The 27,127-nt window shown below is 39.5% G+C and overlaps 1 protein-coding gene across 5 annotated transcripts in view; it reads right to left on the reverse strand.

The window, feature by feature from the left end:
• Positions 1-6,739: 6,739 nt before the first annotated feature.
• The window catches only part of LOC104587875 (toprim domain-containing protein), a 92,349-nt gene continuing 71,961 nt past the window's right edge, over positions 6,740-27,127 (reverse strand). For 2 of the 5 annotated variants that reach the window (XM_010245631.2, XM_088891319.1), the window contains exons 18-21: positions 7,890-7,986; positions 7,676-7,810; positions 7,533-7,600; positions 6,740-7,244 (exon numbers count right to left, since the gene is read on the reverse strand). In XM_010245631.2, the coding sequence (XP_010243933.1) occupies positions 7,196-7,244; positions 7,533-7,600; positions 7,676-7,810; positions 7,890-7,986 (349 nt within the window). In that variant the 3' untranslated portion in view covers positions 6,740-7,195. The remainder of the gene's footprint in view (positions 7,245-7,532; positions 7,601-7,675; positions 7,811-7,889; positions 7,987-27,127) is intronic. The other 3 variants (XM_088891318.1, XM_088891321.1, XM_088891320.1) reach the window with 3 other exon arrangements.

Genomic DNA, 27,127 nt, shown 5'->3' on the forward strand with positions numbered 1-27,127 from the left:
GTTGGCTCTTGAATTAGTCAACTAGTCAAACCCAAAAAGGAAAGGAGAACTCGTTATGACTTATAGGAATATGATTTTGCAATTCAAGAAATCCCGTTTATGCTGGGAAAATGATTAAAAAATCAGATCTGCAATCTTAATGAGTAGCACAAAACAGATTGCACATGGATCAAACAATGCAATCTAACTCCCCTCCCTTCTTCTTCTTTTTTCGAATTGAATGTTCTTTTCTGTCTCTCTCTTTTTTTTTTCTCTTTTCTTCTTTTTCTTTCTTTTGTCAAACTAAACACACAAAACAGAATTGACTTTGTTCAAAAACACAAAAAAGTCGAATGGAAGAATTCAAAGAAACTATGCAAGGACAACACAAGAAACGCGCAAAGATCAAAGAAAAACACAAAACAAGGATAAGCAAAAGATAAGTAACCTGTTTCTAGAGCCAAGGCTTTGATACCAAATGATAAGAACCCACTAGACGACCTGCTCTAGGAACTCTTGAATCAAGTTGTTATGTGCACCCAGAAGTTAGAAAACAAGTTGTAGTTGATCAAATTAGAACCTTAAGGAAACTAAGTCCTTAAAGAATCCAATCTTGAAGACGCCACAAAGGTTGATCACTCATTTGATAAGTCAAGATATTGTATTCTACCAAGAACACAAGAAGGCAAAGCTAAGCTTGCTGAAAATACCTCTATATTATTGATGATATCATGTTTTACATAGTTGTGGCCTTTATATAGGCATGTAAACACCATTATCTTATAAGGAAACTCCTAATTAATGAGGATCCCTTTAATTTAGGAAAACAAATCTACCTTGATATAGGAATCCTTCTAAAAGACTATAATTAATGACAACTAAGCATAGAAAAGTCAAAGTAAAACAAAACAAGACAAAAACAAGCCCATCAATACATCTTAGCATGCGGATTGGGCCTTTTCTTATCATGTCCATGCATCTTGGTCTTATGTCATGGATTCCAAGCTTTGTTCTTCAAGATCTAAGCCTTGCACATCGTCTTGCACATAAAGATAGGTGATTATCCTTGGTGAAGCTTTGGAAACTTCTAGAACAGTCTTAGAATCTTCTAGAACAGTCTCTTTGTCATGCACTTCCATGATTAAGCCTTGTAAAGCCTTGTAAAGCCTCTTTCATCCTCTTTGTCCTTGCCCTAGTCATTAGACCATCGATTCCTTGCAAAGGATCTTGAGAATATTTAGGAATATTAACTTGAGCCACTTGGCCAGCACCTCGATCTCCATTAATAATGATCAAACACTGCCCCGACAAGAGATGACCTCTCCATTGGCTGCAAAGTGTAGTGTTGCTCTTTCTAATGACATGGATTCCGGGAATTAAAACCTTTGGCAAACATTTTGAAACCATTATGTATGTATGTATGTATGTATGTATGTATGTATGTATGTATGTATGTATGTATGTATGTATGTATGTATGTATGTATGCATGTATGTATGTATGCATGTATGCATGTATGTATGTATGCATGTATGCATGTATGCATGTATGCATGTATGCATGTATGGATGTATGTATGGATGTATGTATGTATGGATGTATGTATGTATGTATGTATGGATGTCTCTATATAAATATATATTTTGCAAAAACAAATCTCAACTTTTGAAATCAACTGCTGACAGTTTAGGTTTCCATCAGAGAGAGTGCATTACCCAATCACTCACTTTGTTTGACAAAGGAGCTGATTCTGTCACTATGATCACCCACTCATGTGAATTCTCAAACTGCCCCAACACACCCAGGTTTTGACCCCCTCTAAGGATCTCACTGATTGGCATATCAAAGACAGCCCAATCCGACACCTAGTGTAGTACCATAATTGAGTCTAGGGGTTAGGTGTAACTTTCCAATTTTGCCCATCTGTCTCCAAGGTCCAAGGCAATACTGGAAATTTGTCTGGTTTAGGGTTTCAAGAAAACCCATACTACATGTACCTCAGGTCTCACCCTAACAACTGAGACAAGCCACTCCAACCAATTTGGTGGCACATCAGTGTTAGCTTTGGCAGGATAGACCTCCCCAGATCAATCCAATGGTTGTGAAGATTTTAAACTAACACGACTCTCATAAGTGTCCCGTTTATGGGTAAAAACACAGAAACACACCACAATGACATGAATCAATTATGTACTTTATTCATTTATAATAAATGTCAAAAGATACATCAATCTTATTGGAGCTAAGGGTATAACTGTCCAACACCTACATCATCAATTACCTTCCTAATTCGACTTTGAAGGGTAAAACACCATATGAACTATTGTATCACCGAGCACCCACCTATGATCACTTCAGAGCATTTGGTTTCCTCTGTTATGCCAGCACCCTACAGCAAGGGAGAGACAAATTTTCTTTACGCACTCAAAAATGCGTGTTCCTTGGCTACCCTCATGGGAAAAAGGGGTATCGCATATATAGCTTGGAAGAGAACAAGTTGTTCATCTTGCGAGACATCCGTTTTTTTTTTTTAGGATTAGTTTCCATATCAAAATTTTGTCACTAGTGACGTTCAAAGCTCGGTCATACCATTGCCGACTCCTGATGATGTCACATCTAACCCATATGAACTGTTGCAATCTATTGATCACCTATCTACAAACAATCATGATACAATTCAAACTACCATGGATTTCTCCCATACTTCACCTGAGTTACCAGTTGACGACAATCATTCCATTGGTGCCCCCTCTCGACCTAGGAGAGAGTGTCGACCTCTAACGTGTTTATCCATCTATGATTGCCCAACAACCCTCACTGCGAAGGCCCATTTAGACACCACTCCTAACCCATCCAAAGTTACTAGCAGTGTCCCCAATTTAGAACTCACCACATATCAACAAGCATATAAACCTAATCACTAGAGAACAGCAATGGCAGTTGAATTGGCAGCCCTCGAAGCCACTCAAACCTGGACATTGACTAACCTTCCTAGCAATAAATCTACTGTGGGTTGTAGATGGATCTTCAATGTGAAAACCAATCCTGATGATAGCATCCAAGCACTACAAGGTGTGTTTAGTTGCAAAGGGATACACCCAAATTAAGGGTGTGGATTATATAGAGACATGCACTGGTAGCAAAACTTGTGACTATGCGGTGCTTATTGGCCCTTTCCACAGCCCGTCATTGGCATCTACATCAAATGGATGTAAATAATGATTTTCTGCATGGACAATTGCATGGAGAAGTATATACATGGACCCACCACCCGAACTACTCCCACCGGGAGATAATCGGGTCTACAAACTCAACAAGTCTCATTTATGGGGTTTCAGTCAATCTAAAACTGACAACACTCGGTTCACACTTCACAAATCTAGTCATTCCCTCATAGTGTTAGCCCATGTCGTCGATCTGGTGCTAGAAGGTGATGATCTTAATGACATTAACAGTCTTAAGACATATCTCGGAAGCCGTTTTCCTATTAAGGATCTTGAGCCCTCCATTTCTTCCTTGGAGTTGAAGTCATTAGGACATCTGAAGGCATTTTTCTTAATCAATGAAAATACCTCAAAGGAATCCTTGAAGACATGGGAATGACAGATTGTTAGCCTAGCTCATTAAGGATCCAATGCAGCCTAGCACTGGTCCTCCCATTAAGGATCCAATGCAATATCGACGCCTTGTGGGAAGGTTGTTGTATCTAACATTACAAGGCTTGAAATCAGCTATTCGGTCAACAATTTTGGCCAGTTTATGTCTGATCCTCGACAGCCACACCTTGATGCAGGAATGCATGTCTTGCAGTATCTCCGATGTTCTCCAGGCCATGGGATATTCTTGTCCTCTTCTAGTGATTTCACAATTAGAGCTTATTGTGATTCGGATTTGGCAGGTTGCCCTACCACAAGGCGCTCGATCCATGGCAGTCACAACAAGTGAGTTAGTTTGGCTCAAACAATTGTTCTCAGATCTTGGACTTGATCATTTACAACCCATGTAGTTCTTCTGTGATAACAAGGCAGCGCTACACATTGCGGCAAATCTAGTCTTTCATGAACGAACCAAGCATATCGAAATAGATTGTCACTTCGTAAGGGAGCTTATTTAATCTAGTTTATTACTACAACTCATATATCTTCCAAGGGACAATCTGCGGATATATTCACTAAGGCACTTGATCGTGATCAATTCCACTCTTGCTTACCCAAGTTGGGCATTCGTCCACCTCCTGCTCCAACTTGAAGGGGGTGTATTGAAGTCTTAACCAAATGTAATGGACAGCTGTAGTTTGTTAAACAGCTGTCAAGAAGTTGGTTGGACAATTGTATTCTGTTGGACAGTTAAACAGAATTACCAATATCTCATCACACATGAGCCTCATCGCAAACTGTACGTTTGTCTATATATACTTATTCCTCTCGAGTCAATAAGATTATCTTTTATTATTGTGTCCATTCCTTTTTCACACATCATAACCCAAATCTTGGAAACCATCCATACGAACAAAGTCCTGGAAGTCTCTCATGGAAGCAGTCAGTATTCGGTGGTAAGCCTCCCAGTTTCTCTACTGGGTCAAGAGTGGCGTTAAAATCTCCCAAGACCACATAAGGGAGGTGAATAGTACCAATAAAATCACAAAGAAAATTCCACATATATCTTCTATCAACACAGTTGCATTTTGCATGAATAGCAATGAACACAAAAGGGATAATCCTGGTATTTCTACTAAACAGCAAATGGCATATTCAGACGAACACAATAAAGAAACATTAATGTCTGAATGCCAGACCAACACCGGATAAGGGTTGTCACTGTAATTAGTCAATAACAAATCTAGATTTAGCCTTCTAGCAATGTGGGAAAGACCCCTCCAAGAAATTTTTGGCCCAGCAATAGCAAGTAGCAACAATACCGAGTGTAACTATTTTAATTTTTTCAATCTCCAGACAGTGGGGTTGTTCCCCAAACCCCGAGCATTCCAAAACAAGATATCCATATTACAATGAAACAAAATTCAAACAGGACCTAGTAATCACCTTCCTTATAACCGGGGCATTGGATTTCTTCTTGCCTCCTTTGGATCTCTCGACTTCACCTTCAGAGAAGGTCGAAGCCATGTGAGTTGTCTGATTTGGATCGAGAACTGCTTCTGTTGCTGCTGTGTTTTCTAATTCATGTACACGAGGGCCAACTTTGGCCTGGAACTCTGAATTCATTGATTGTAACTGTCCTGAGATCGATCTTCCTATGTGATAAGAGTTTGAAAATTATTGTCTTTCTTCCCACACAAAAAAGAACCATCAGATGATTGGCCACGGCTAGGCAAGGAAGAAAGATCATCAGAGTTACCAAGAACATTAGAGGAAGGATGATTGGAAGGATTTTGGTTGATAGGCTGGGGCAAATCATCATCCTACCAAGCAGTTATTATTTCAACTTTCATGTGGAGTGCAAACATCGGACAACCTGGCTTCTTCAGCAATAGTCACAATTCTTTTACCTTTCTTGGGGTCTCGCACCAACACCCACTCTTTTTCTTGAGTGGGTTTTGGATCCACGTTCTTCTTTACAGGTTGCATAGGCGCCTGTCTTCTTTTTTTGCTTATTGTGTCCATACAAGAAGCATTGTGGCCTATCTTGTAGCAAGACTCAATAGTACTCTAGCAATTTCTCATACTCTACAGTAGCAAGACTCACAGTACTTGGATGAGATTGAAGAACCCTAGCCGCCATCATCCTAGAGAGGGTAACAGTGATCTGATCAAACTTCAACACTAGACCTATTGCTTAGGCAATGGATCGAAGTAAAGCTTAGACGTAAAAGTTCACTAGCAGGTAAGGGATTTTATCCAAACAGGAGGAACGATGCTTGGCTCCTAGCCTAGTTCGAAGTTGGGTACCCATTTAAAGAAACGAAAGGTAAAAGATTTTTATGTGAAAAAAATCTCTTAACCAAAGCTTCAAGTAGTCTTCCTCCTTCAAGAATGTGATTAGGATATGCTCCGAGTCCAAAGCAGTAACCCAAAACTCCTTTGACGAAAAAAGATTTGCAGATAAATTCTTTTAACGCAGGAAGAGGTCTTCCATGCATGCACTTATGACTTACCAATCAAGGCCCACATGAAAAAGACGTACGATTGCAGCAAGATATCATCAGGAAAAACCACCACTGGCTCACCTTGTTTCAGCATGGAAGGAATAACTGGGAGTCTGGGACGTCCAAAGAAGGGGTATCGATGAGAGAAAGCTTAGAGAGAACAGCTGCGAAGGTCTACTCTACCCACTAGAGGCATCAGTGCAATGGATTCGACATGATGGAGAAAGAAGACACCTAGGGTTTCACGACTCAGATTGTAAGGAGGGATTTCGAATAACCACTTTTGTGCCTCCTGTTCTCATTAAATTTCATTTCCCGTGAAATTATAGTGCTTAAATCATTTCTTACGACGTAAACATACGTTTTTTTTTTTGCCTACTCCGAGCTCTTGTAGCCCCTTTAATATATAACAAATCACACTTCTAATTAACGCAGTCTTCTGTGCACATGCCATCTTGATCTGTTTTTATCTCATTTCCTAAGGTAATGGTGATTGTTACAAATCCAGGTTAGACTGAATCTTTCGATCACTCCCTTGCACACCTGTATTGACTGTAGTGGCAAACTGGCAATAGAATGAAGAAGGGAGAGAGAGAACCAAAGGGATAAGTTGTCAACAAGAAAGAATATGGGGAGAAAGGAAAGCCAGTCACGGACTAATAGAATATTTCCTCATTTACACGAGAAAGAATATGTCAACAAGAAGAAAATAAAGAAAAATGAAAATCCTAATGATAAAAGGCCATGAAATTTCTCTGTTACCAAAGCTTTTTATATTTTTAGTGGAAATCTAGGAAGCAAAAGGCTACAAACCTTAAAAAACAAAATGGAATGGTACTCATTTTTCCTCGTGTGCAAACCCGTTTACACTTATCCATCAAATGGCCAGGGTACTCATTTTTCTGGGCTTCGCTAGAATCTTCGTCAAGGTTCCAGAAAGGTGCACATTCGCTCTAACTTCAGTAATTCAAGGATCTTGGTGATACAAAAATGAAAGAAAGAAATAGAACCTTGCAGACCCTGACATCGGCAAATCAGGACGCAACCAATAAATCAGGTTAATAGTTGGTGCTGAAAATATCAGCGTACTAGTCTTTATCTTCTGCTTGGAGTTTAGTTCTTGCTTGGAGTCTCATCAATGTCCTTAAATTCACCTGTGGTCCTGTTCATATAAACATAGAAAATGGAAACAATCTTCAGTGTTGAAAGGAAAATGAAATTTCAGGCATAAATATAAGCATCTCATCAATGGCAACTGCTAGACATGGAAGAATCTCGTCACGAGGTAAAATGGGTACTTCTAGCTCTATGTAAGTGTAATTAAATAAGTGTTTTATGTACAAATTTTAGAATTTAATCTGCAGGCTACAAATCATAAGCTTTGGGGAACTCATACATGATCAGATACTGAACAGAAACATCCATGAAAGTTCATCAAGAACTAACATACCTATTATATGACAAGAAGGCATCACCTATGTTTCCTATAACCTTATTCCGTATCTTCCGCACACATATCTGGAAAAAAAATTGAAGAATTATCAAAACGTCTTTCCTATTGATTAAAATTCCAATTCTATGGTTTTCACTCACTTGCACTTGATCCAGTGGTCCTGCCTGTGGATCTCGGTTTCGGTGAATAACAATTCCATTATCACACTTGTTTATAAAATGTGCACTCCCACTGATATCATACAGGTTAGGTGGACCACCAACCCAGTGGTGTAACTGTCACAAGCTTTAAGGTTAGAAAATTATGGCAGACTTGCAAGAAAAGGACATACACATACACAGAGATTGGCCTGACCTGTCTAGGATGTGCTACAAACCAAACATGGCATGCATGATGTTGAGCAAAGCGTTTAATCTTAGTAAGCATCTGACTTACATACTCTGTTTCAGTCCTATCACAGACAAATTAATTAAGCACATGCAGGTATTATATATAACCAAGAAAACAGACTAACAGAATAACATTTTAGTTAGATTTAAGAAAGCAGCTCAATATTGTAATCCTTTTACTAAGAATGAGAGGACTAACCACTTGCTATTACATGTGTCATGGAAATATATTCCGTCATAGTCCTTGAGCTATATTTTATAATGATTTCAAGCTACTGGTTTTGAACTTCAACACTGAGAAATGGCATCATCAAAATGTACTCAACTACTCTCAATCAATGACTGACCTGTTTAGAACATGTGGCAAGAGAAGATTGACAACATAATACTGCCTTTAAGTGAAAAAAATGGCATCATCAATATCTGCATAGATATCTAGGTGGGTGCCAAACAGCATGCACGAACGGTGAACAGGACCCCAAAAGCATGTCAAGAAAAATCCAGGGGCACAATGGTCCAAGAGGTAGGACAATGGAAGTGGGAATAGTAAATTCTCTCATGGGACACGTGTTGAGAAAGGGACATACCGTAAGCACAACAACAAATAAATACCCGACCATGCAAAGGGACACCACTGCTGTCATGGAGAGAACCAGAGTGCCATTCTTCTGTCCTTCAAACCTACCTCCCATACCCACTCCCATTTAGAATCTCTGGTTACTTGTTTGGTCATAGAGATGGCATTGAAAATGATGAGAACCTCGATAAAAACTAACCTTTCCTCCATCTTTGAAGAGCTGACAGGAGAACATTCACAAGATATAGAGTCCCGCTACAAATACAGGGATGGTGGTGACGTTGAGATCCTTGCTCACAAGGTCTACAGCGTCATTGATTGCGTGGCTAGCATTGAAAATAAGCTAGAAAACACCACCACCGCCCTTCCAAATCTGTTCCTACAACCCTAAATGAGATGTGACATGGCAGGAAGCCGAATCTTAACCACGCTAAGATTTGTGGATGTGTGGCTTATGTCAAGAAACTTAAGACGAACAAGTTAGAACCTAGGGCCAACAAGTGCAGGGTATTCCAAAATGTCCTTAGGATACTGCCGATTAGAAAGCCTTTGTCATTTGGCATGCTATCTTTCTTGAAAAAGAGTTTATTCAAGATGGTGGTGCACAACGAAGAATTCAGCTGGAGGAGTTGTCTGAAGAGCCCCAGAACCTGCAAAGTCAACAAGAGGACCCTATTCAAGAAGAACCTGTAGATCCACAACCTCTGCATAGATCTAGTAGAGTTTCTCACTATCTAGATAGATATGGATTTTTCCATGAGGGTGTAGAAGAAAGTTTTCCTCTAGGAGAATGCAATCATAAAGATGATCCTACTACCTACTAGGAAGCAATGTCGGACATCGATGTCAGGAAGTGGCTTGAGGCCATGACATCTGAAGCAAATTCTATGTACTCTAACGAAGTCTCGGATCTTGTTGACTATATGGAGACATTTTCTCCTGTGGCTAAGATTGGCTCAGTTCGAGTGTTGATTTCTTTAGTAGCAATAATGTATGATTGGCTCCTCTTTCAACTTGACATAAAAATGCCTTCTTGCATGGTGATCTTGTTGAGGAGGTATATATGGAGCAACCACTAGGGTTTGTTGCTCAGGGGGAGGATGGTAAAGTTTGCAAACTTAAGAAGGTGATTTATGAGCTAAAACAATCTCCACAGGTGTGGTTTGGCAGATTCAGTGAAGTAATGAGGGACTTTGGCATGAAACAATGTCAGGTAGACCATTCTGTGTTCAATCATGAATCAAAAACATGGATGGTATTGTCATAACTGGCAGTGACAACAATGGGATTGACAGGTTGAAGAACTTTCTACATGATCACTTCCACACAAAATATCTGGGTAAACTGAAACATTTCCTAGGGATAGAAGTTGCAAGGTCAAGGCATGGTATTAACTTGTGCCAAAGAAAGTATGTCATTGATTAACTTGAAGAAATAGGGTTGGTGGGTGCCAAACCGACTAAAAACACCCATGGAACCAAATGTCAAGTTGAGTATTGATGCAGGTGAAGAGTTTGATGATCCTATAAGGTACCGGAGGTTGGTGGGTAAATTGAACTACCTGACTATTACTCAGCCAAATATATCATTTGCAGTAAGCATGGTGAGCTAGTTTATGTAACATCCTCAAGTTTCACATTGAGAGGCAATTTTAAGAATTGTTAGGTACTTGAGGGGTACACAAATGCTGACTGGGCCGGATCTGTGTCTAATAGGAGGTCCACTACAGGGTATTGTACCTTCATTGGTGGCAATTTGGTAACTTAGAAGAGCAAGAAACAAACTGTGGTAGCAAGTAGTGTTGAAGCTGAATACAGGGCCATGTCTCATACTACATGCGAACTAGTGTGGCTGAAAAATCTTTTGCAAGAAATGGGGTTCTCAATTGATAGGTCCATGAGATTGTGCTATGATAACCAAGTTGCAATCCACATTTCTTCTAATCTAGTATTTCACGAGAGAACAAAGCATATTGAAGTTGACTGCCACTTTGTAAGAGAAAAGATGATCAGTGGAGTGATAGATACAACTCATGTGAGTTTAGGAAACCAATGGGTAGATTTGTTTACAAAAGAATTGAGTCGGGGAAGAGTGGATTACACATGTGACAAGCTGGGACTATACAATGTTTAAAATGTTGATGTCGAAGGAAATGTCACTTACCAAAATATAGGACATATGTTGGAAATGTCGAGGGTAAATATTGTAAAAATTAGAGACATTGTGGAGATATTATGAAATATGTGGAAATATGCAAAAGATATTTTTTAAAATGATAAGAAGCATTAATACATATTTCTAGACTATTATCTTATCCCAACCATTATATAAAGCTAAGAAACTAAGATCAATAACAAATTAGTAAATGACGATTTACTGATTTATTATCCATTTTGATGTTTTTACAAGATTATCTGATATTTTCTTTTCTTATTTTTAGTTCTGATTTATTATAAATTCTAATATATTTATTTCACACTAGTAAATAGAAATACATTTATTCTGATTTTTTAAATATTAAAGTTATAATACATTATGTTTTATTATAAATTTAATAAACTGATTATCCTTTTTGTAGTATTAAGATTATGATAAATTCTGATTTCTAATAAAACTTAATGAATTTATTATGATTTTTAATACTAAATTTATAATAAATTATGATTTAGTATAAATTTTATTAAATTTATTCTGATTTTTTATAATAAATGTAGAATATGGTTTATTATAAAATTTAATAAACATTTTCTGATTTTAATAAATATTTTAAAAAATACTAACTAGTTAATATTTTGTTTTATATCATAAAGTAATTAATTTATTCTTTTGTTTTTATATTTTGTTAATTTTTTTATAAATATTTTATTTGAAATATTAAATAGAAATATTAATGGAATAATCTATTTAATATACTGTATTATATTAATATAATATACTAATATATTATATTTTTAATGTACATTAGTCGACATCTTGTCGACATAATAGGAAAAACTGCATTTTTTTGGTTATTTGGACCGATTTGGTCGACATTTCCGAAATATAGGAAATGTCAACCGACATAATGTAATTTTTATATTACCATCCATTTTCATGTCAATGAGCCTCGACATCAACATATGTCGGGCGACATTAGCGACATTTGAAACCATGGGACTGTATGATATATATTCCCCAATTTGAGGGGGAGTGTTAGAATCGACAATACAAGGGTAGTTAAGTTATTTGTCTATTTAATTAAGGCTGAGTTTTCTATTTTGTCTGGGTTTAAGTTATGTGTCCCATACTTAATGGGGGGACAAATTTGTATTTTGTAATCTAAATACAAAGAGTATAAATACAAAGTGGATCAGCTAAAAGAGTGACTTTTCTACTTCTCAGACCGAACCTTTTCTCCTTCTCTTCTCTTCTTTGTCTTCTTCTTCTTCTTCTTCTTTTCTTCTTACTTATATCTGCCCTAGGATTGAACTAGTGTTAGTCGAATAACTCACACTAGGAATTGCCAAAGTAACGCCTGGGACTGTTTACCTAGGGATTTTGTAGATGTGCCTAGGACTAGCTACCCAGGGCTTTTGATGTTATGCCTGGGACACCTAGGGCTTTTGAGGTGATTCCTGGGACTGGTTACCCATGGCTTTTGAAGTTATACCTAGGACTGGTTACCCAACGCTTTTGGAGTTATGCATGGAATTGGTTACCTAGGGCTTTTGGAGTTATTATCTTATCGAGTGTGTTGCCTGGTTAGACGCTTTACCATTATTGAGCTTGGTTGTGATGCTATGTGTAGGTACATAGTGGTGCTCGCTCAGTCCTTCAAAGTATAGAAGATACCAAATTGATACCACATGGACGCTTGTGATGAGTCCGTAACTCATCGGTCGCCTGCGACGAGCTTATAACTAATTTGACGCCTGCGATGAACATACGATTCATCGCACGTTCGCGATGAACTTGTACTCGACATGACCCAAAAAAAAAAGATTTTAGTTAATGTAAATTTGCAATGAATTTTATACATGCACGGTCCTACGATGAACCTTGGATGTGTGCGGCTTTGCAATGAACCTTAGATACACACGGTCCTGCGATGAACCTCGAAGGTGCGCAGTCCTGTATTGAACCCGAGACCATCACAGAACCGCGATTCGCTGTGAACCAGAGTTGAATATCGATCCCATGTGCAACTTTAAGTTACGTGCGTGATAAGGCGCTCCGTCGGTTAAGTAAGATGTGAAGGAAGTAGTACGTGTGGATTATGAGAATCCTCAGGTGAAAGGAAAGTCGGCCCTTGAGAGATCTCATAAGACATGTGGTGAAACCCTAGTAGCGCTCCTTAATAACCGACAATGAATCTAATATTCCCCTTCCTAATAGGAATCGAGCACTTTTGGCTCCTTTCAGGACCTTAGGATCCCTCCTTATGAAATGAGGACCCTCCTCATAACGATGGGGCTTCATTCAGCCATTGATTCACTCAATCATTAGATTCCCTACCATCTTGCCCAACTGTTTTATTGCTCCCCCTTGCCCTAACCTTCTGGTTGATTCCCGGCTTCCGGTCTTCCTTTGTTTTTCAAGGAGACCACTCTCACGTAGCCTTAACTCCCTACCTACACTATGCATTAGTGTTGTTTCCTATAAAATCAATATAGTTGTTGCTATGCACTTTATGGTGTGTGAGTTTGAGGATAAGTTTTAAGTCATTATGCATATAGTGTGCAATCTTCACAATAGGCAATAGGAAATTTTGTGTATCATATGACATCATATAAATGTGATGATGAGAAACACATTTGAGAGAGATAAAATTCTTTCTATTTATCATATCAATAATTTATAAATGTAATTACAAGAAGCAGAGTATGAAGAAACAGGAATTTTATTCGCTGATTTTTACAATTTACATTTGGGAAAAGAAAACATCATTATTTTTCATTGTACAATTTAAGTGAAAGGCCTTTCATTGTTTATCCTGTTCATTAGTCTGGGGGTTCCACAACGCATAGTATCCCATAAGATGAGATTCCTTGATTACATAGGGTCCTATCCAACTTGGTGCAAACTTCCCTATAGATTTGTCTCCTTATTGAAATATCCGTGGTTTAACCATCTTGTTGAAGTTGGAGGCCATGATTTGTGTGTTTTAATTGCCTCTGAATGCATTTTTCCCACACTTCAGTAGTCGATCAAGACTACAATCAGTCTTGAATTCAAAGAAAAAGAATGAAATAAGAGAAGAAGCACACGAAGAGATTTTGAAAAGAGAGAGAGTTGATATATTTATCTGCCGACCCACTCTTAATATTTATATATGTTGACTAATTGTAAAAGGGCTGAATTGCCCTTATTGCTTACATGGCAAATAAACTAATAACAAAGCTGCAATAACAAGCTGAAATAACAAACTAAAAATAACTACCAACCAACACTGACATAACTAACAAAAATATGCTGCCATACGAACACAGTGGAGACCACAGTAGTGGGGTCCACATCAATGTTCTCTACACTCCCCCTCAAGTTGGGAATACATATTTGTCATTCCCAACTTGCATAGGTTTGCCTCTAACTTCTTCCTTGGAACAGCCTTAGTGAAAAGATCTGTGAACTGCATGCTAGAGGTGATATACGGGAGACACACTTCTTAAGACGAAACCCTTTCTTTGCAAAATGTCGATCTACTTCAATATGCTTAGTTTTGTCATGTTGTACCGGATTATGAGCTATATTTATAGCAGCCTAATTATCACAATACAACATTAAGGGCTTCTCATAAATAATACCCAACTCCTCAACTAATGACTTCAGCCATAGGATTTCAACCACACCATAGCCGTAGATCTATATTCAGCTTCAGCACTAGAACAAGAAACAACACTTTGTTTCTTACTCTTCCAGGAGACAAGGTTACCTCCTACAAAGGCACGATATCCAGAGGTAGACCTTCTATCATCAACATTCCCAACCCAATCAACATCTGTATAAACCTCTATTTTCATGTGATCATTATTCTTGAATAATATACCTTTACCTGGACATCTTTCAAGTATGCTAATATCCTCTCAACTGCAAGGAGGTGAGTAGTTCTAGGAGAGTGCATATATTGACTGTCAACACTGACTGCGTAACTGATGTTCAGTCGTGTGAAACAAAAATAGAGGAGTTTTCCAACTAACCGTAGGAACATAGCTTTGTCTTCAAGTGGCTCTCCACCCTCCGCATTGATCTTGTGATTCTGTTCAATAGGTGTATCTGTAGGCTTAACACCCAACTTTCCAGTTTCTTCTAATAGATCTAAAACATACTTTCTTTAAGAAACAAAAATCCCATGTTTAGATCTACCTACCTCAATACCCAAGAAGTATCGGTAGCTCTCCCAGATCTTTCACCTCAAACTCTTGATGGAGTTGTTTAAGAGACTCAATTTCACTGTTATCATTCCCCGTCATTACAATATCATCCACATATACAGCAAGCAAAGTCAAGGAAGAGTCCACTCTCTTAATGAACAATGTATGGTCTGACTGGGCCTGTACATAGCCGAATTTTTCAAGGGCTTGTCTGAATCTATCAAACCAAGCTCTGGGGGACTGCTTTAGTCCATACAAGGCTTTATTCAACCAGCAAACCTTTTTTCCTGTCTCTGCATCATAAAATCCAGGAGGTAACTGCATGTACACTTCTTCCTGTAAGTCTCCATTGAGGAAGGCATTTTTTAACATCCATCTGGAACAAGGGCCAAGACTAAATGGCTGCAAGGGGATAACAAAACTCTAATAGTGGTCATCTTTGCTACTGGAGCAAATGTCTCCAAGTAGTCTATACCATAAGTCTGAGTAAATCCCTTTGCAACTAATCGGACCTTATACCTTTCAATGAAACCATCAACATTATGTTTCACAGTAAATACCCATCTACATCCAACTGGTTTCTTCCCTTTAGGTTGGTCAACTAGCTCCCAAGTATTATTTCTCAAAAGAGCATCCATTTCAACCTTCATTGCATCTTTCCACTCAGGATTTGACAAGGCTTCCTGCATTGCTCTGGGATAGGAATATCAACAATGGATGTGAGAAAGGACCTGTAAGAGGGCGGTAGGCGATCATAGGACAAAAACTGGGAAATGCAGTGAGTTGTGGATGTGGTGCAACGTCGTTTGCCTTTACGGACTGCAATGGGGAAGTCAAGGTCATCCAAAGGAGGTAAGGGTGCAACAGTGGAAGGTATCTCAGAGGGACCTGGATCTAATAAAGGAACTATGGTATCTGGATCTGGATCTGTAGAAGGAACTGGGGCTGGCCTGAAATGCTGATGACCAAAATCAACCTGCCTCCGCTTGTGATAGACTCTCAAATCCAGACACCTTTGACAACCCTCCCCATTACATCTCTAATCACTCAATAGAACAGGTAAAGGAACTTCTGATGAGTTAACCCCACTCTCACTACTCTCCCCCTGAGGAGAAACCTTAGGGTAATAGGGTACCTCCTCAAAGAAAGTAACATCCATCGAGACAAATATCCTCCCAGAAGTAGGTTCATAGCCGTAATAACCCTTTTGAATTTGTGCATAACCGAGAAAAATACATTTGGAGGCCTTAGGATCAAATTTGGAACGATGAGTTCCAAGAATCTGAACAAAGCAAGTGCAACCAAAGGTTTCAAAGGGAACAGTAAACATGTCTTTATCAGGGTATAGAAGGGTAAATGGAAGCTTCATGTCAAGAACCCGTGATGGAACTCGATTAATGAGATACATTGCTGTAAGAATAGCATCTCCCTAGAAACGAATAGGCACATTGGAGTTAAACATAATGCTTCTAGCCACCTCCAATATGTGCCTATTCTTCCTCTCAGCAACCTCATTCTACTTTGGTGTATAAGGACAAGTACTCTGGTGAATAATCCCATGATCAAGCAAATAAGAGGCTAATGAGTTGGTAAAGTATTCTTTCGCATTATCGGATCTTAAGATCTTGATTTTGACTTTAACCCCAAACTAGGTTAAAATCATCTGATGAAAGATCTAAGTCAAAGCAGAAACCTCATCTCGAGAACGCATAAGGTAAACAAAAAAAAAACGGGTATAGTCATCAACAAACAACAAGAAATATCTATATCCCCCCCATAGTAGTGATGTGATACGGGCCCCAAACATCGATATGCACAATATCAAAAGAATTACTACTTCTTTTATTACTCAATAAATAAGATGTTCTACAATGTTTTGCAAGTTCACAACTCTCACATCTCAAATTGGACATCTGAACAAATTCAAACAAATTTGGAAACAAACTCTTCAAAGACCGAAAGAATAAATGACCCAACCGATTATGCCAAAGCATTACCTGACTAACAGACTGAGAAACAAAAGACTTCTTATCTTCACAATCTTCCCAATGAGAACTCTCTCCAAGAAGATAGATCTCATTCGTCTCACGGCCAGTCCCAATCACCTTCCTTGTCTCCAAGTCTTGAAAAACACATCGGTCAGGGAAAAAAGTTGATGAAAAATTTTGATGTTTCGTAATACTACTGACTGAAAGCAAATTAGTATTAAGTTTAGGAACATGCAGAACTGAAAATAAGGAAATGGTATTAGACAATTTGATATCTCCCTTGCCAGAAATGGGAACAATGGCACCATCAACAATGGACACTATCTCTACCAAAAGATAAGTGATAGGTAGTGAATAGTGATGGCAAGATAGTCATATGGTCAGATGCACCTGAGTCTATTACCCAATAATGTTCAGTGTTACCTGGAGCTAAAGCATGATAAGCTGAGGCCCGAGTACTTGAATGAGCAAAGGCAGATGTGGGAGGAACTGATGGTGGCTGAGATGATTGAGCTGAATTCCCAACTTCCTTTTCCAACTGAGTCAGGGCAGCCCGAACAGCAGCTAGGGTGTCTAAAGGCGTGCCTTTTGTGCCCGATGAGGATGTAGAATCAGTATTAACAGCCATATTAGCATTACCCCTTTTGTTCCTCAATTTTGCTGGAACTAGATGAGGGTGCAGCTTCCAACATGTGTCTTGAGTATGCTTAGGTTTCTTGCAATGTTCACACACTAGATCCCGCTTATCTTCTTTCTTTATATCCCTCTCCATATCACCCCCAGACTTTTTAACTGCTACCAAGGCTGGTGGGAAGGGCTGATGTTGCATCATAACCTTTCTCCTAGTCTCTTCACTATGCACTAAGGAGTAGGCTTGAGATAAGGTCACACTGTCCCTTGTTAGTATTTACTGTCTCACAATATCATAGTCAAGTTTCAGACCAGCTAGGAATTCAAAAACCCTATTAGTTTCAACTTGCTTTCTATGAGTTTGTGCATCCTTCTAACTTTCCCACTCAAGTGTTTCTAGGTGGTCAATTTCATGCCATAGAGATTTCAAGGTAGAGAAGTAAACCGAGACTAGTTTCTCTCCTTTCTTAAGGTTGTCAATCTCACACTCCAATTCATAAGCCCAAGCAACATTAAGGGGTTGGGAGTAAGTCTCTTCCATGACATCCCAGATTTCCTTGGTTGTTTTTGCCCACAAATAGTTCCGGTTGATATGTGGTGGCATAGAGTTGCACAACCACGTCATAACCAAATAGTTCTCCTGAACCCATTTGGTATAAGTTTGGTCCTCCTTGAATGGTTCTTTCACATCTCCCAACAAGTAGTTGAGTTTTCCTCTACCCCCAATGGCCATCATGGTCGATTGAGCCCATTCTAGGTAGTTTGATCCATCAAACTTCACAGTTGTAATCTAAAAGGCATTCTCAGACATGTTACCAGAATTGCCAGTCCCAAAAACACCTTCCCCCTGATTCTTGAACTCCATTCTTGGTCAAGAATTAATAATAAAAAGCTTTTTAAACTACTGTAATAGAAAAACAACACCCAAACAACTGATAACAGCCGGCCAAGGTCTTCCAAAGAACAAAGAAAACAGAATTTTGTATGAAACCAGTTCAAAATCTGATCTGAAACCAACAACAGTTCTGAATTTTAGGGTTTTCTCTCAAAACCCTAAAGGAAAAAACAAAAAATTTCCAGCTGCACCTTTTAGAATAGACCAAGATGATCTTTTTCAAGGTTATTCTCAAGAAAAAACTTAATTTATGAAAGAAAATCTCTGGCCACCACCTTCTGTCTGATGCAAAACCATAATCTTGAGGATCCAAAGCCTTTTCTGATTCTTCCTGACTACTGGAACTCTCCCAGCCTTCTACAAACTTCTAAGTAGCAGCCGCACACTACCAATAACCTCCAAGAATCAGCCAATCCTCCTTTATTGAAAAACTTCTAAACCTAGGAGATTCTCATGTAATCAATCTAATTAGACTAACATAAGAGCTCCTAATTCGGCTCTGATACCAAGTAATCGATCAAGACTATAATCAGTCTTGAATTCAAAGAAAAAGAATGAAGAAATTTCAGAAGAGAAGAAGAGAAGGAGAGAAGAGACGAAGCACACGAAGAGATTTTGAAAAGAGAGAGGGTTGATATATTTATCTGCCAACCCACTCTTAATATTTATATATGTTGACTAATTGTAAAAGGGCTGAATTGCCCTTATTGCTTACATGGCAAATAAACTAATAATAAAGCCTAAATAACAAACCGAAATAACTACTGTTGTGAGGGTTATTTAATTGTTATTTTATAGTTGTTAGTGGGTTGTCCTCTTAAGATGTTGTCAGTTAGTTATTTTCTTTCTTTCTTATTAGTTTGTTTCTAGGGAGTGCCGCCAGGGGCATACTTGTAATTTCCATTCTTTTTATATTAAGTTAATATAAATAATGAACTGGCGGCAGCCAAGGGTAGGTTTTCTTTTTCTCTCAATCGTATCTTCCTCTTCTTCTCTTTCTCTCTCTCGTCTCTCTCTCTCTCCATGAAGAGAAGATGTTGTCAGTTAGTTACACCGACCCGCAGCACAACTAGTATAAGAGGTGAAAACATGATGTTTCCCATGCCCATTACCCCTTTAAATGGTCTAAACTACCTGGAGTGGGCTAAAAGTGTAAAACTTTATGTAACGACAAGGGGAAAAGCTGGTTACATAAATGGAAGGGTGAAAGAACCTAAGAGTGAGACCATTGAACATGATAGGTTGGACCAAGAAAACAGTATGGTGATGTCTTGGCTCCTTGCAGCCATGGAACCTGATGGGAACAGGCCAAAACTACATATTCTGAGCAAAGGCATTATGCCAAGGTTTACCAGTTGCAAGCTGAATCCTCAACCTGTAAATAGGGAAATCGTAGTTTGTCTTCCTATTATTCAGCCCTTACTTCCATATGGAAATAATTGGATCATTATCAGGCTATAGAGTGGAAACATGATGACGATGCTAAGGCGTACAGGAAGCTGGTTTCTCAACAGCATGTGTTTGCCTTCTTGTTGGGACTGAACCCTACCTATGAACCTTTGAGAGTTCAGATCCTAGGAAGCAAAGAGTTGCCGTCGGTTCACGAGGTATACTCCCTTGTTCAATCGGAAGAAAGTAGGCGGAGTGTGATGGTTACATCTGAGGGGGAGCAACAAGTTGCTTTGGCTGCGATGAGTAATAACATGGGGAAGAAAAGTGACACCAAGAAGGCTGATGATAAAGACAAGTTGTTTTGTACCCATTGTTGGCGCTCACGGCATACACGTGACACATGTTGGGACATTCATGGAAAACCCAAGTGGGCAGTGAAGAACCAAGAACGGGGAAAAAGGCAAGGTCAGAAGAAGATGAACACAGCACATAATGCAGCACATGTGGCAACCCAAGATACTCAGGTTGTCGGTACTACCCGGGACCAGCTTAAAAATTCTGACCCCAAGGAAGATATAATGAATTCCTTCAGAGACCACTTGGAGTCTTATGGTAGGGCCTTACGACAGATGGATAGCTCAGTCACTGGTACTCCTACTTCATTTGCATCTACATCAGGTAATATGACTTCTGCATTCCATGTCACTCCCACCGGTTCCCCTTGGATCATTGACTCAGGGGCCTCTAACCACATGACCGGTACGCCGAACTTGTTTCAGACTTATAGCCTTTTTCAGAAAGGGATAAAGTGAGGCTTGCAGATGGCTCATTCTCCTCCATTGCAGGCCAAGGATCAATATCTCTTCCCCATGGCGTTAACCTGAATTGTGTATTGCATGTCCCTCAACTTCCTATAAATTTGCTTTCAATTAGTAGTATCACAAGCTCTTTAAACTGCATTGTAACCTTTTTTCCTGGCTCATGTGTTTTTCAGGACCTAACCTCTGGGAGGACGATTGGTAGAGGGAGCCTAGTGGATGGTCTCTACATTCTCGACAACAAAGTTGGTCTCTCGGTGTCATCCTCAGATTCACATAGTCAGTCAAATAAGAGTCAATTTTTTTTGTGGCATAGTCGATTAGGTCATGTTTCTTTTGAAATAGTAAAGTCTTTGTATCCGGTTTTATTTATGTCATGTTCAATGTCAGAGTTCCAGTGTCAAACATGTCAGTTGAGCAAACAATGTAGAACAACTTTTCACTCAAATAATAAAAGATCAAGTGTTCCTTTTCATGTTGTGTATTCTGATGTATGGGGGCCTACTACTGTATCACATTGATCGATGACTACTCTCGCTATACATGGATATTCCCTATGCGTAGTAGAGACGAAGTTCCAAAGATTGTGAAAGACTTCCAAAGGATGGTATTTACGCAGTTCCATGTTGAAATACAGATCTTCCAATCCGACAATGCAAAAGAATACTTCCATGGTGAGCTCAATGAGTTCTTTGCCTCCCACAGATCTATTCAAAGGAGCTCATGCGCCAGAACACCACAACAAAATGGTGTTGCAGAAAGAAAAAACAGACACATCCTTGAGGTAGCTCGTGGGATGATGTTACACATGAATGTTCCAAAAAGGTTTTGGATGGATGCTATACTTGTAGCTGCTTATGTCATCAATCGCATGCCCTCCAAAGTGCTGAACTACATGGCCCATCATCAGTTGTTGTTCCCTCATTAACCTTTATTTTCCATTCCCATGAGAGTTTTTGGTTGTCGTGCCTTTGTCCATGATTTGTCTCTGCCTCGAGGTAAGTTAGACACTCAGTCCATTCCTTGTATCTTTCTGGGGTATCCCTCCTCTCAAAAAGGGTATCGGTGCTTTGATCCCGTTAGTCATAAGTTTTTTGTGTCTATGGATGTGTCCTTTGAGTCTGATCCATTCTTCCCTACTTCTCCTCAGGGGGAGAGTAGTAGTGTTGAAGAGAAGAAGCAGGTTCAAGTCCGCCAAGTCTCTCTTCCTTCTATTTCGGACCTTGCTCCCTTTTGTGTCTTCCAACGTACACGTCGTAGAGATCAGCAATGTGATAGAGATGTGGAGTAGACAAACATTGAGCAACCGACACCGTTAGACTCCCAGGAGGTAAGTCCAATCCCTGTTGCACCTATTGATACCCCTACTCCTACTGTGGATGACCTTGACATTCATATTGCTCAAAGAAAGGGAGTCAGGTCATGCCTTTCTATCTGCAGTTGATTGCATCCCTGTTCCCAAAAATGTTGCAGAAGCCTTAAAATGCCCCGAATGGACAGATGCCATGGAGGAGATTAATGTTCTTCATAAAAATCAAACTTGGGAATTGGTGGATCTTCTAAAGGGGAAAGACCCCGTGGGATGTAAGTGGGTGTTTATAGTTAAACACAAGGCAGACGGAACAGTTGAGAGGTACAAAGCAAGATTAATAGCCAAAGGGTACACTCAAGTGTACGGGGTTGACAATGATGAGATTTTTGCTCCAGTAACTAAGATGAACTCAATTAGGGTTCTCCTGTCATTAGCTGCTAATTTTGACTGGGAATTGCATCAACTGGACATAAATAATGCATTTTTGAATGGTGACTTAGAGGAGGAAGTATACATGGTTCAACCCCCTGAATTATGTGCCAAGGGAAGTGAAAATAAGATGTGCAAGCTGAGAAAGTCTTTTTATGGTTTAAAACAATCTCCCAGAGCATGGTTCAGTAAGTTTCACATGCCAGTTCAGCAGATGGGCTTCAAACAATGTTAGTCTGATCATACACTCTTTGTGAAGAGATGTCAGGAACAGGTTGTTGTATTGATAGTGTATGTGGATGATATCATCGTTACAGGAAGTTGGAGTTCAGAAATACAAAAATTGAAACAATTCCTTGCATCTAAATTTGAAGTGAAAGATTTAGGTCCCCTGAAGTATTTCCTTGGAATTGAAGTTGCCTGCTTAGAAAAGGGTATCTTCATTTCTCAAAGGAAATACACCCTTGATCAATTACAGGACACAGGCAAATTAGGTGCAAGGCCAGCAGATACTCCCATGGATGTTGACCACAAGTTGGGTGACTGTGATGGTGAACCTCTAAAAGATGTGAAACAGTTCCAAAGGTTAGTGGGAAAGCTGATTTATTTGTCCATGACCCGTCCAGACATTGCCTATTCAGTTGGGGTTCTAACCCAATTCACACACTCTCCTAGGAAACCACACATGGAGGCAGCAAAGAGAGTTCTTAGATACTTGAAAAAGTATCCCGAAACAGGTCTACTATTCAGTAAACATAATCACCTAAACGTGGAAGTCTTTACAGATGTTGATTGGGCAGGTGTTGTGGATGACAGAAAGTCCACGAATGGGTATTGCACATTTGTGGGAGGAAACCTAGTGACCTGGAAAAGCAAGAAACAAAGTGTGGTAGCAAGGTCAAGTGTTGAAGCTGAATATAGAGCTATGACACATGGGGTGGCTGAAGTCCTTTGTCTAAAGAATCTTCTAGGGGAGCTTGGAGTTGTTGTTCATAATCCTATGTCTCTTTACTGTGACAACAAGGCAGCCATAAACATCGCCAACAACCCTGTCCTACATGAGAGGACCAAGCACATTGAGGTGGACAAACACTTCATAAGGGAAAAATTGGAAAAAAGGGAAATTTGCATCCCTTATGTCAACTCCAAGGAACAACTCGCTGATGTCCTCACAAAAGGGCTTCCATACTCGCGGCACAATGAGTTATGTGACAAGCTGGGCATGATAGACATATTCAGCCCAACTTGAGGGGGAGTGTTGTGAGGGTTATTTAATTGTTATTTTATAGTTGTTGTTAGTGGGTTGTCCTCTTAAGATGTTGTCAATTAGTTATTTTCTTTCTTTCTAGGGAGTACTGCCAGGGGCATACTTGTAATTTCCATTCTTTTTATAGTAAGTTAATATAAGTAATGAACTAGCGCCAACCAGGGGTAGGTTTTCTTTTTCTCTCAATAGTATCTTCCTCTTCTTCTCTTTCTCTCTCTTGCCTCTCTCTCTCCATGAATGATTACAACTACCAACTAACACTAACATAACTAACAAAAATATGCTGCCATACGAACACAATGGGGACCATAGCAGTGGGGCCCACATCAGTGTTCTCTACAACCTCATCAATGGTATTGAGCTTGTTACAGAGGAGTTGCTCCATGTCCTTTTTGCTGAACTGTTTCACCATTACATATGCTACCCTCACGGAAACAGTTTGTATTTCAGCAGGTAAAATGGCCTCTTGTTCGTAGACGAGGGAATAAGGTACTTGTGTCCCTTTCCAGATGAATGTTCTATAAACCCATAATGTGGTAGACAAGATGTCAACCCAATCCTTTTGATTCTCTTACACCATGTTGGTCAACATTTTCAGGAGTGTTTTATTGGTTGCCTCAATTTTCCCAACCATGTTCGGTATTGCCCTTGAAAGTCATGAACTTCTTGATTTTTAATGGAGAGACCATTGTACGTCAGGATTCGCATGGTACTCCGAAGAAATAGATGATATGTTGCCTCAAGAAGTTGAATATATTCGTTACAACTATCCATTTCAAGGGAACGGCTTCGAGCCACTTGGTGAAGTAATTTGTACGACAATGATGAAGCAATACCCTTTTGATGTCGGGTTGATTGTGCCTATCAAATCTACTCCCCAAGTGAGGAAAGGCTAGGGTGCAATGTTGGAATGAGTTCGTTGGCTAGCAGATGGATGCGACGACCATGTATTTGACAAGTATGGCACTTCCTAACATGTTTCTAGGTGTCGTCTAACATAGTAGGCCAGCAGAACCCTAGACAAAGTACGTGATTGTATAGGGCCACCAGTAATTGGTGCATGGCTGGTTCAACATCATGGGCTGCTTCAAGTATCCGCTCTACTCTATCCCCTGTAGTGCATCTTAACGGTTGGCCAAAGTAGGACTTCCGATAGAGCATCCTATCCTACAGATAGAATCTCTTAATTCTAGAGACTAGCCTCTTCTTGAGTATGGTATCTATGCATAATGTTCCGTCATTTAGATATGCAATGTAAGTGTCTCTCAAGTCGGCCTCACCCACAATGAGGCACTCAAATTTGTTTACCACGAGTATGCACCAATCGCGACAGCCTTTTGTAGAATGTCATTGTACTATTTTTGTAGAAAGCCTCATGAGTCTCCCTTGGCACTATTTGACTTTCTTTGGGACCTAAACAAAGCGCCCTTACCATCTTATGGTTGAGGAGGTGGGGTTTTGGAGCTTTTGAATGATAGGCGATTGCTAATACCCTTCTTGGATTTCATCTTTCCTTTCTACCCAATGGGTTATTCTATCTATGGAGGATTGGCCTTGAATTCAAGTGAATGTGGTGGCCTCGTGGTCACGTGTTAGAAATAATGTTCGTGGGTGATGACATGTCTTGGCGAATGATGACATGGCTTGTTGTGGCGAGGCGAGACGTCACAGGCCATCGCAACTATGCGTGAGGCTAACTCTTTTCGTAAAGCTTTGAATAGTCATGGGCGATGTGTATTGGACATCATAGGGGTATACAAAAGAGAATGAAGGGGAACCAAAAGTTTTGGGCCACCCCATTCAAATTGTGTATATACTTCTATCAAAAATATATGTACTACACGTCAAATATGCCCTTAGAAGGGCGGCTGTTAAAGAACACTAAAAATAAACATAAAGCAACTATGGTCCAAGGCCCATCAAGTATAAAAATTATTAAAAAATAAATAGTTGAAAATAAAAGGCCCACATGGAGCAACTGTCGACAAGATCTTTGTGGGAGGGTCCTTGGTGTTTGAGGAGTGACTTCAATGTGGTTAGAAGAGTGAGTGAAATGAGGGGTGGAAGAGACAGAAGAATGAGTGTGGGAATGAGAAGGTTTGGAGAATTTATTGAAAGGAATGGAGTAATCAACCCACCCTTTAAGTGGAGGCCATTACACTTGGTCAAATGGTTAATGCCTTCCCATTCTCAAAAGACTTGATAGGTGACTGCAGGAGCAGATTGGGAAATGGTTAATGACTAGATTCTCCCAGAACGCTAGCTAAGCTAATAGTATTAGTTCCAATCATTGAGGGAAGCCTTGGCCCAAGAAGGGGAGAGTGGCCTAGTGATCAAAAGAGACAGACTGTTGAAGTGCCTATTTTACTGAGGATGTATGTTGCTATGTCTGAAGCTCAACCATTTCAATTTAAGAATATGTGGCTAGAGCACCCTAGTTTCTTGGGTTAGGTAGAAGAGAAATGGGGAAGTTGGCAAGTGAAAGAATCAGCAGGTTTCAGACTGTTATGAAAATTGCAGCTGTAGAAGGAGGCAAATAAAGGGATGGAACAAGGAGGTGTTCAGTAATGTGTAGAATAGGAAAAGGGAGTCTTGGCAAAACGGCTAGCAGAATGGAAGAGGAAGGTAAAATAAATATATTGATTTCTAGACTTCAACATGAAGTTATTACTTCTCATATGAAAATTGTGGATAATTATTAAGGAAATATGATTATGGAACCTAAGGAACTATCCTAGGATATATGGTTTTTACTTAAAAGAATCCACTGCCTAGGTACAAGGTGCCCCCCTGCCGCCTAGCCTCGCCTTAGTGCCTTGAAAACTGTTTCTAGGACAAAAAATTAGAAAACATGGGTTAGAAAATGAACTGGAGAGGTTAATTTATAGGGAAAAGGTGAGTTGGAGGTAGAAGTCAAGGGCAATTTGGCTTAAAGTCAAGGGCAAACGCTCAAAAGAGGAATTTGATTAGAATAATACAAATGAGGGAGGAGATGACAGAAACCTGGACGGAAATTCAAGCGAAGGTTTTGGAATTTTATAAGAACCTCTATTCTGCAAGACCTTGGCTTCGGGTTCCTCTTGGGAGATGGAGCCTAGAAAGATTAGTGAATTTTCAACTAATTTGATTGAGGGAGAATTTAAGGTGGCAAAAATTAAGGAACCTTTAAAGGAGACAGTTGGAGATATAGCGATGGGTCCAGATGGCTTCCATTTTACTTCCATCAAAGCAATTTGGAATCTTTCAGAGAACTTCTTGTTAATGTTCAAGGTAACATTACATTGGGAGATGGATGAGAATCATGTTTGTGGTGGGGAGGCAGATTTTGGATGGGATGTTGGTAGCAAGTAGTTGAATAGATTCAAAGTGCAGGCAGGAGGTTTTAGAAACCCTAACGGGTCTTGCACCCCCCCTATATGCGATGCAGAGAGCTCTAGTTTTGCAGTCTTGCCAAACCCAAAGGTGAGAAAACTGAACATTAGACAGATGAGATCAAACTGCAATTTCTGGTGCACAACAGATCTAGATTAAAGAGTCGTAGTAGC

The sequence above is a fragment of the Nelumbo nucifera genome, chromosome 7 (genome assembly GCF_055504915.1).
Source record: "Nelumbo nucifera cultivar China Antique chromosome 7, China Antique-T2T, whole genome shotgun sequence".
Lineage (NCBI taxonomy): Eukaryota > Viridiplantae > Streptophyta > Magnoliopsida > Proteales > Nelumbonaceae > Nelumbo > Nelumbo nucifera.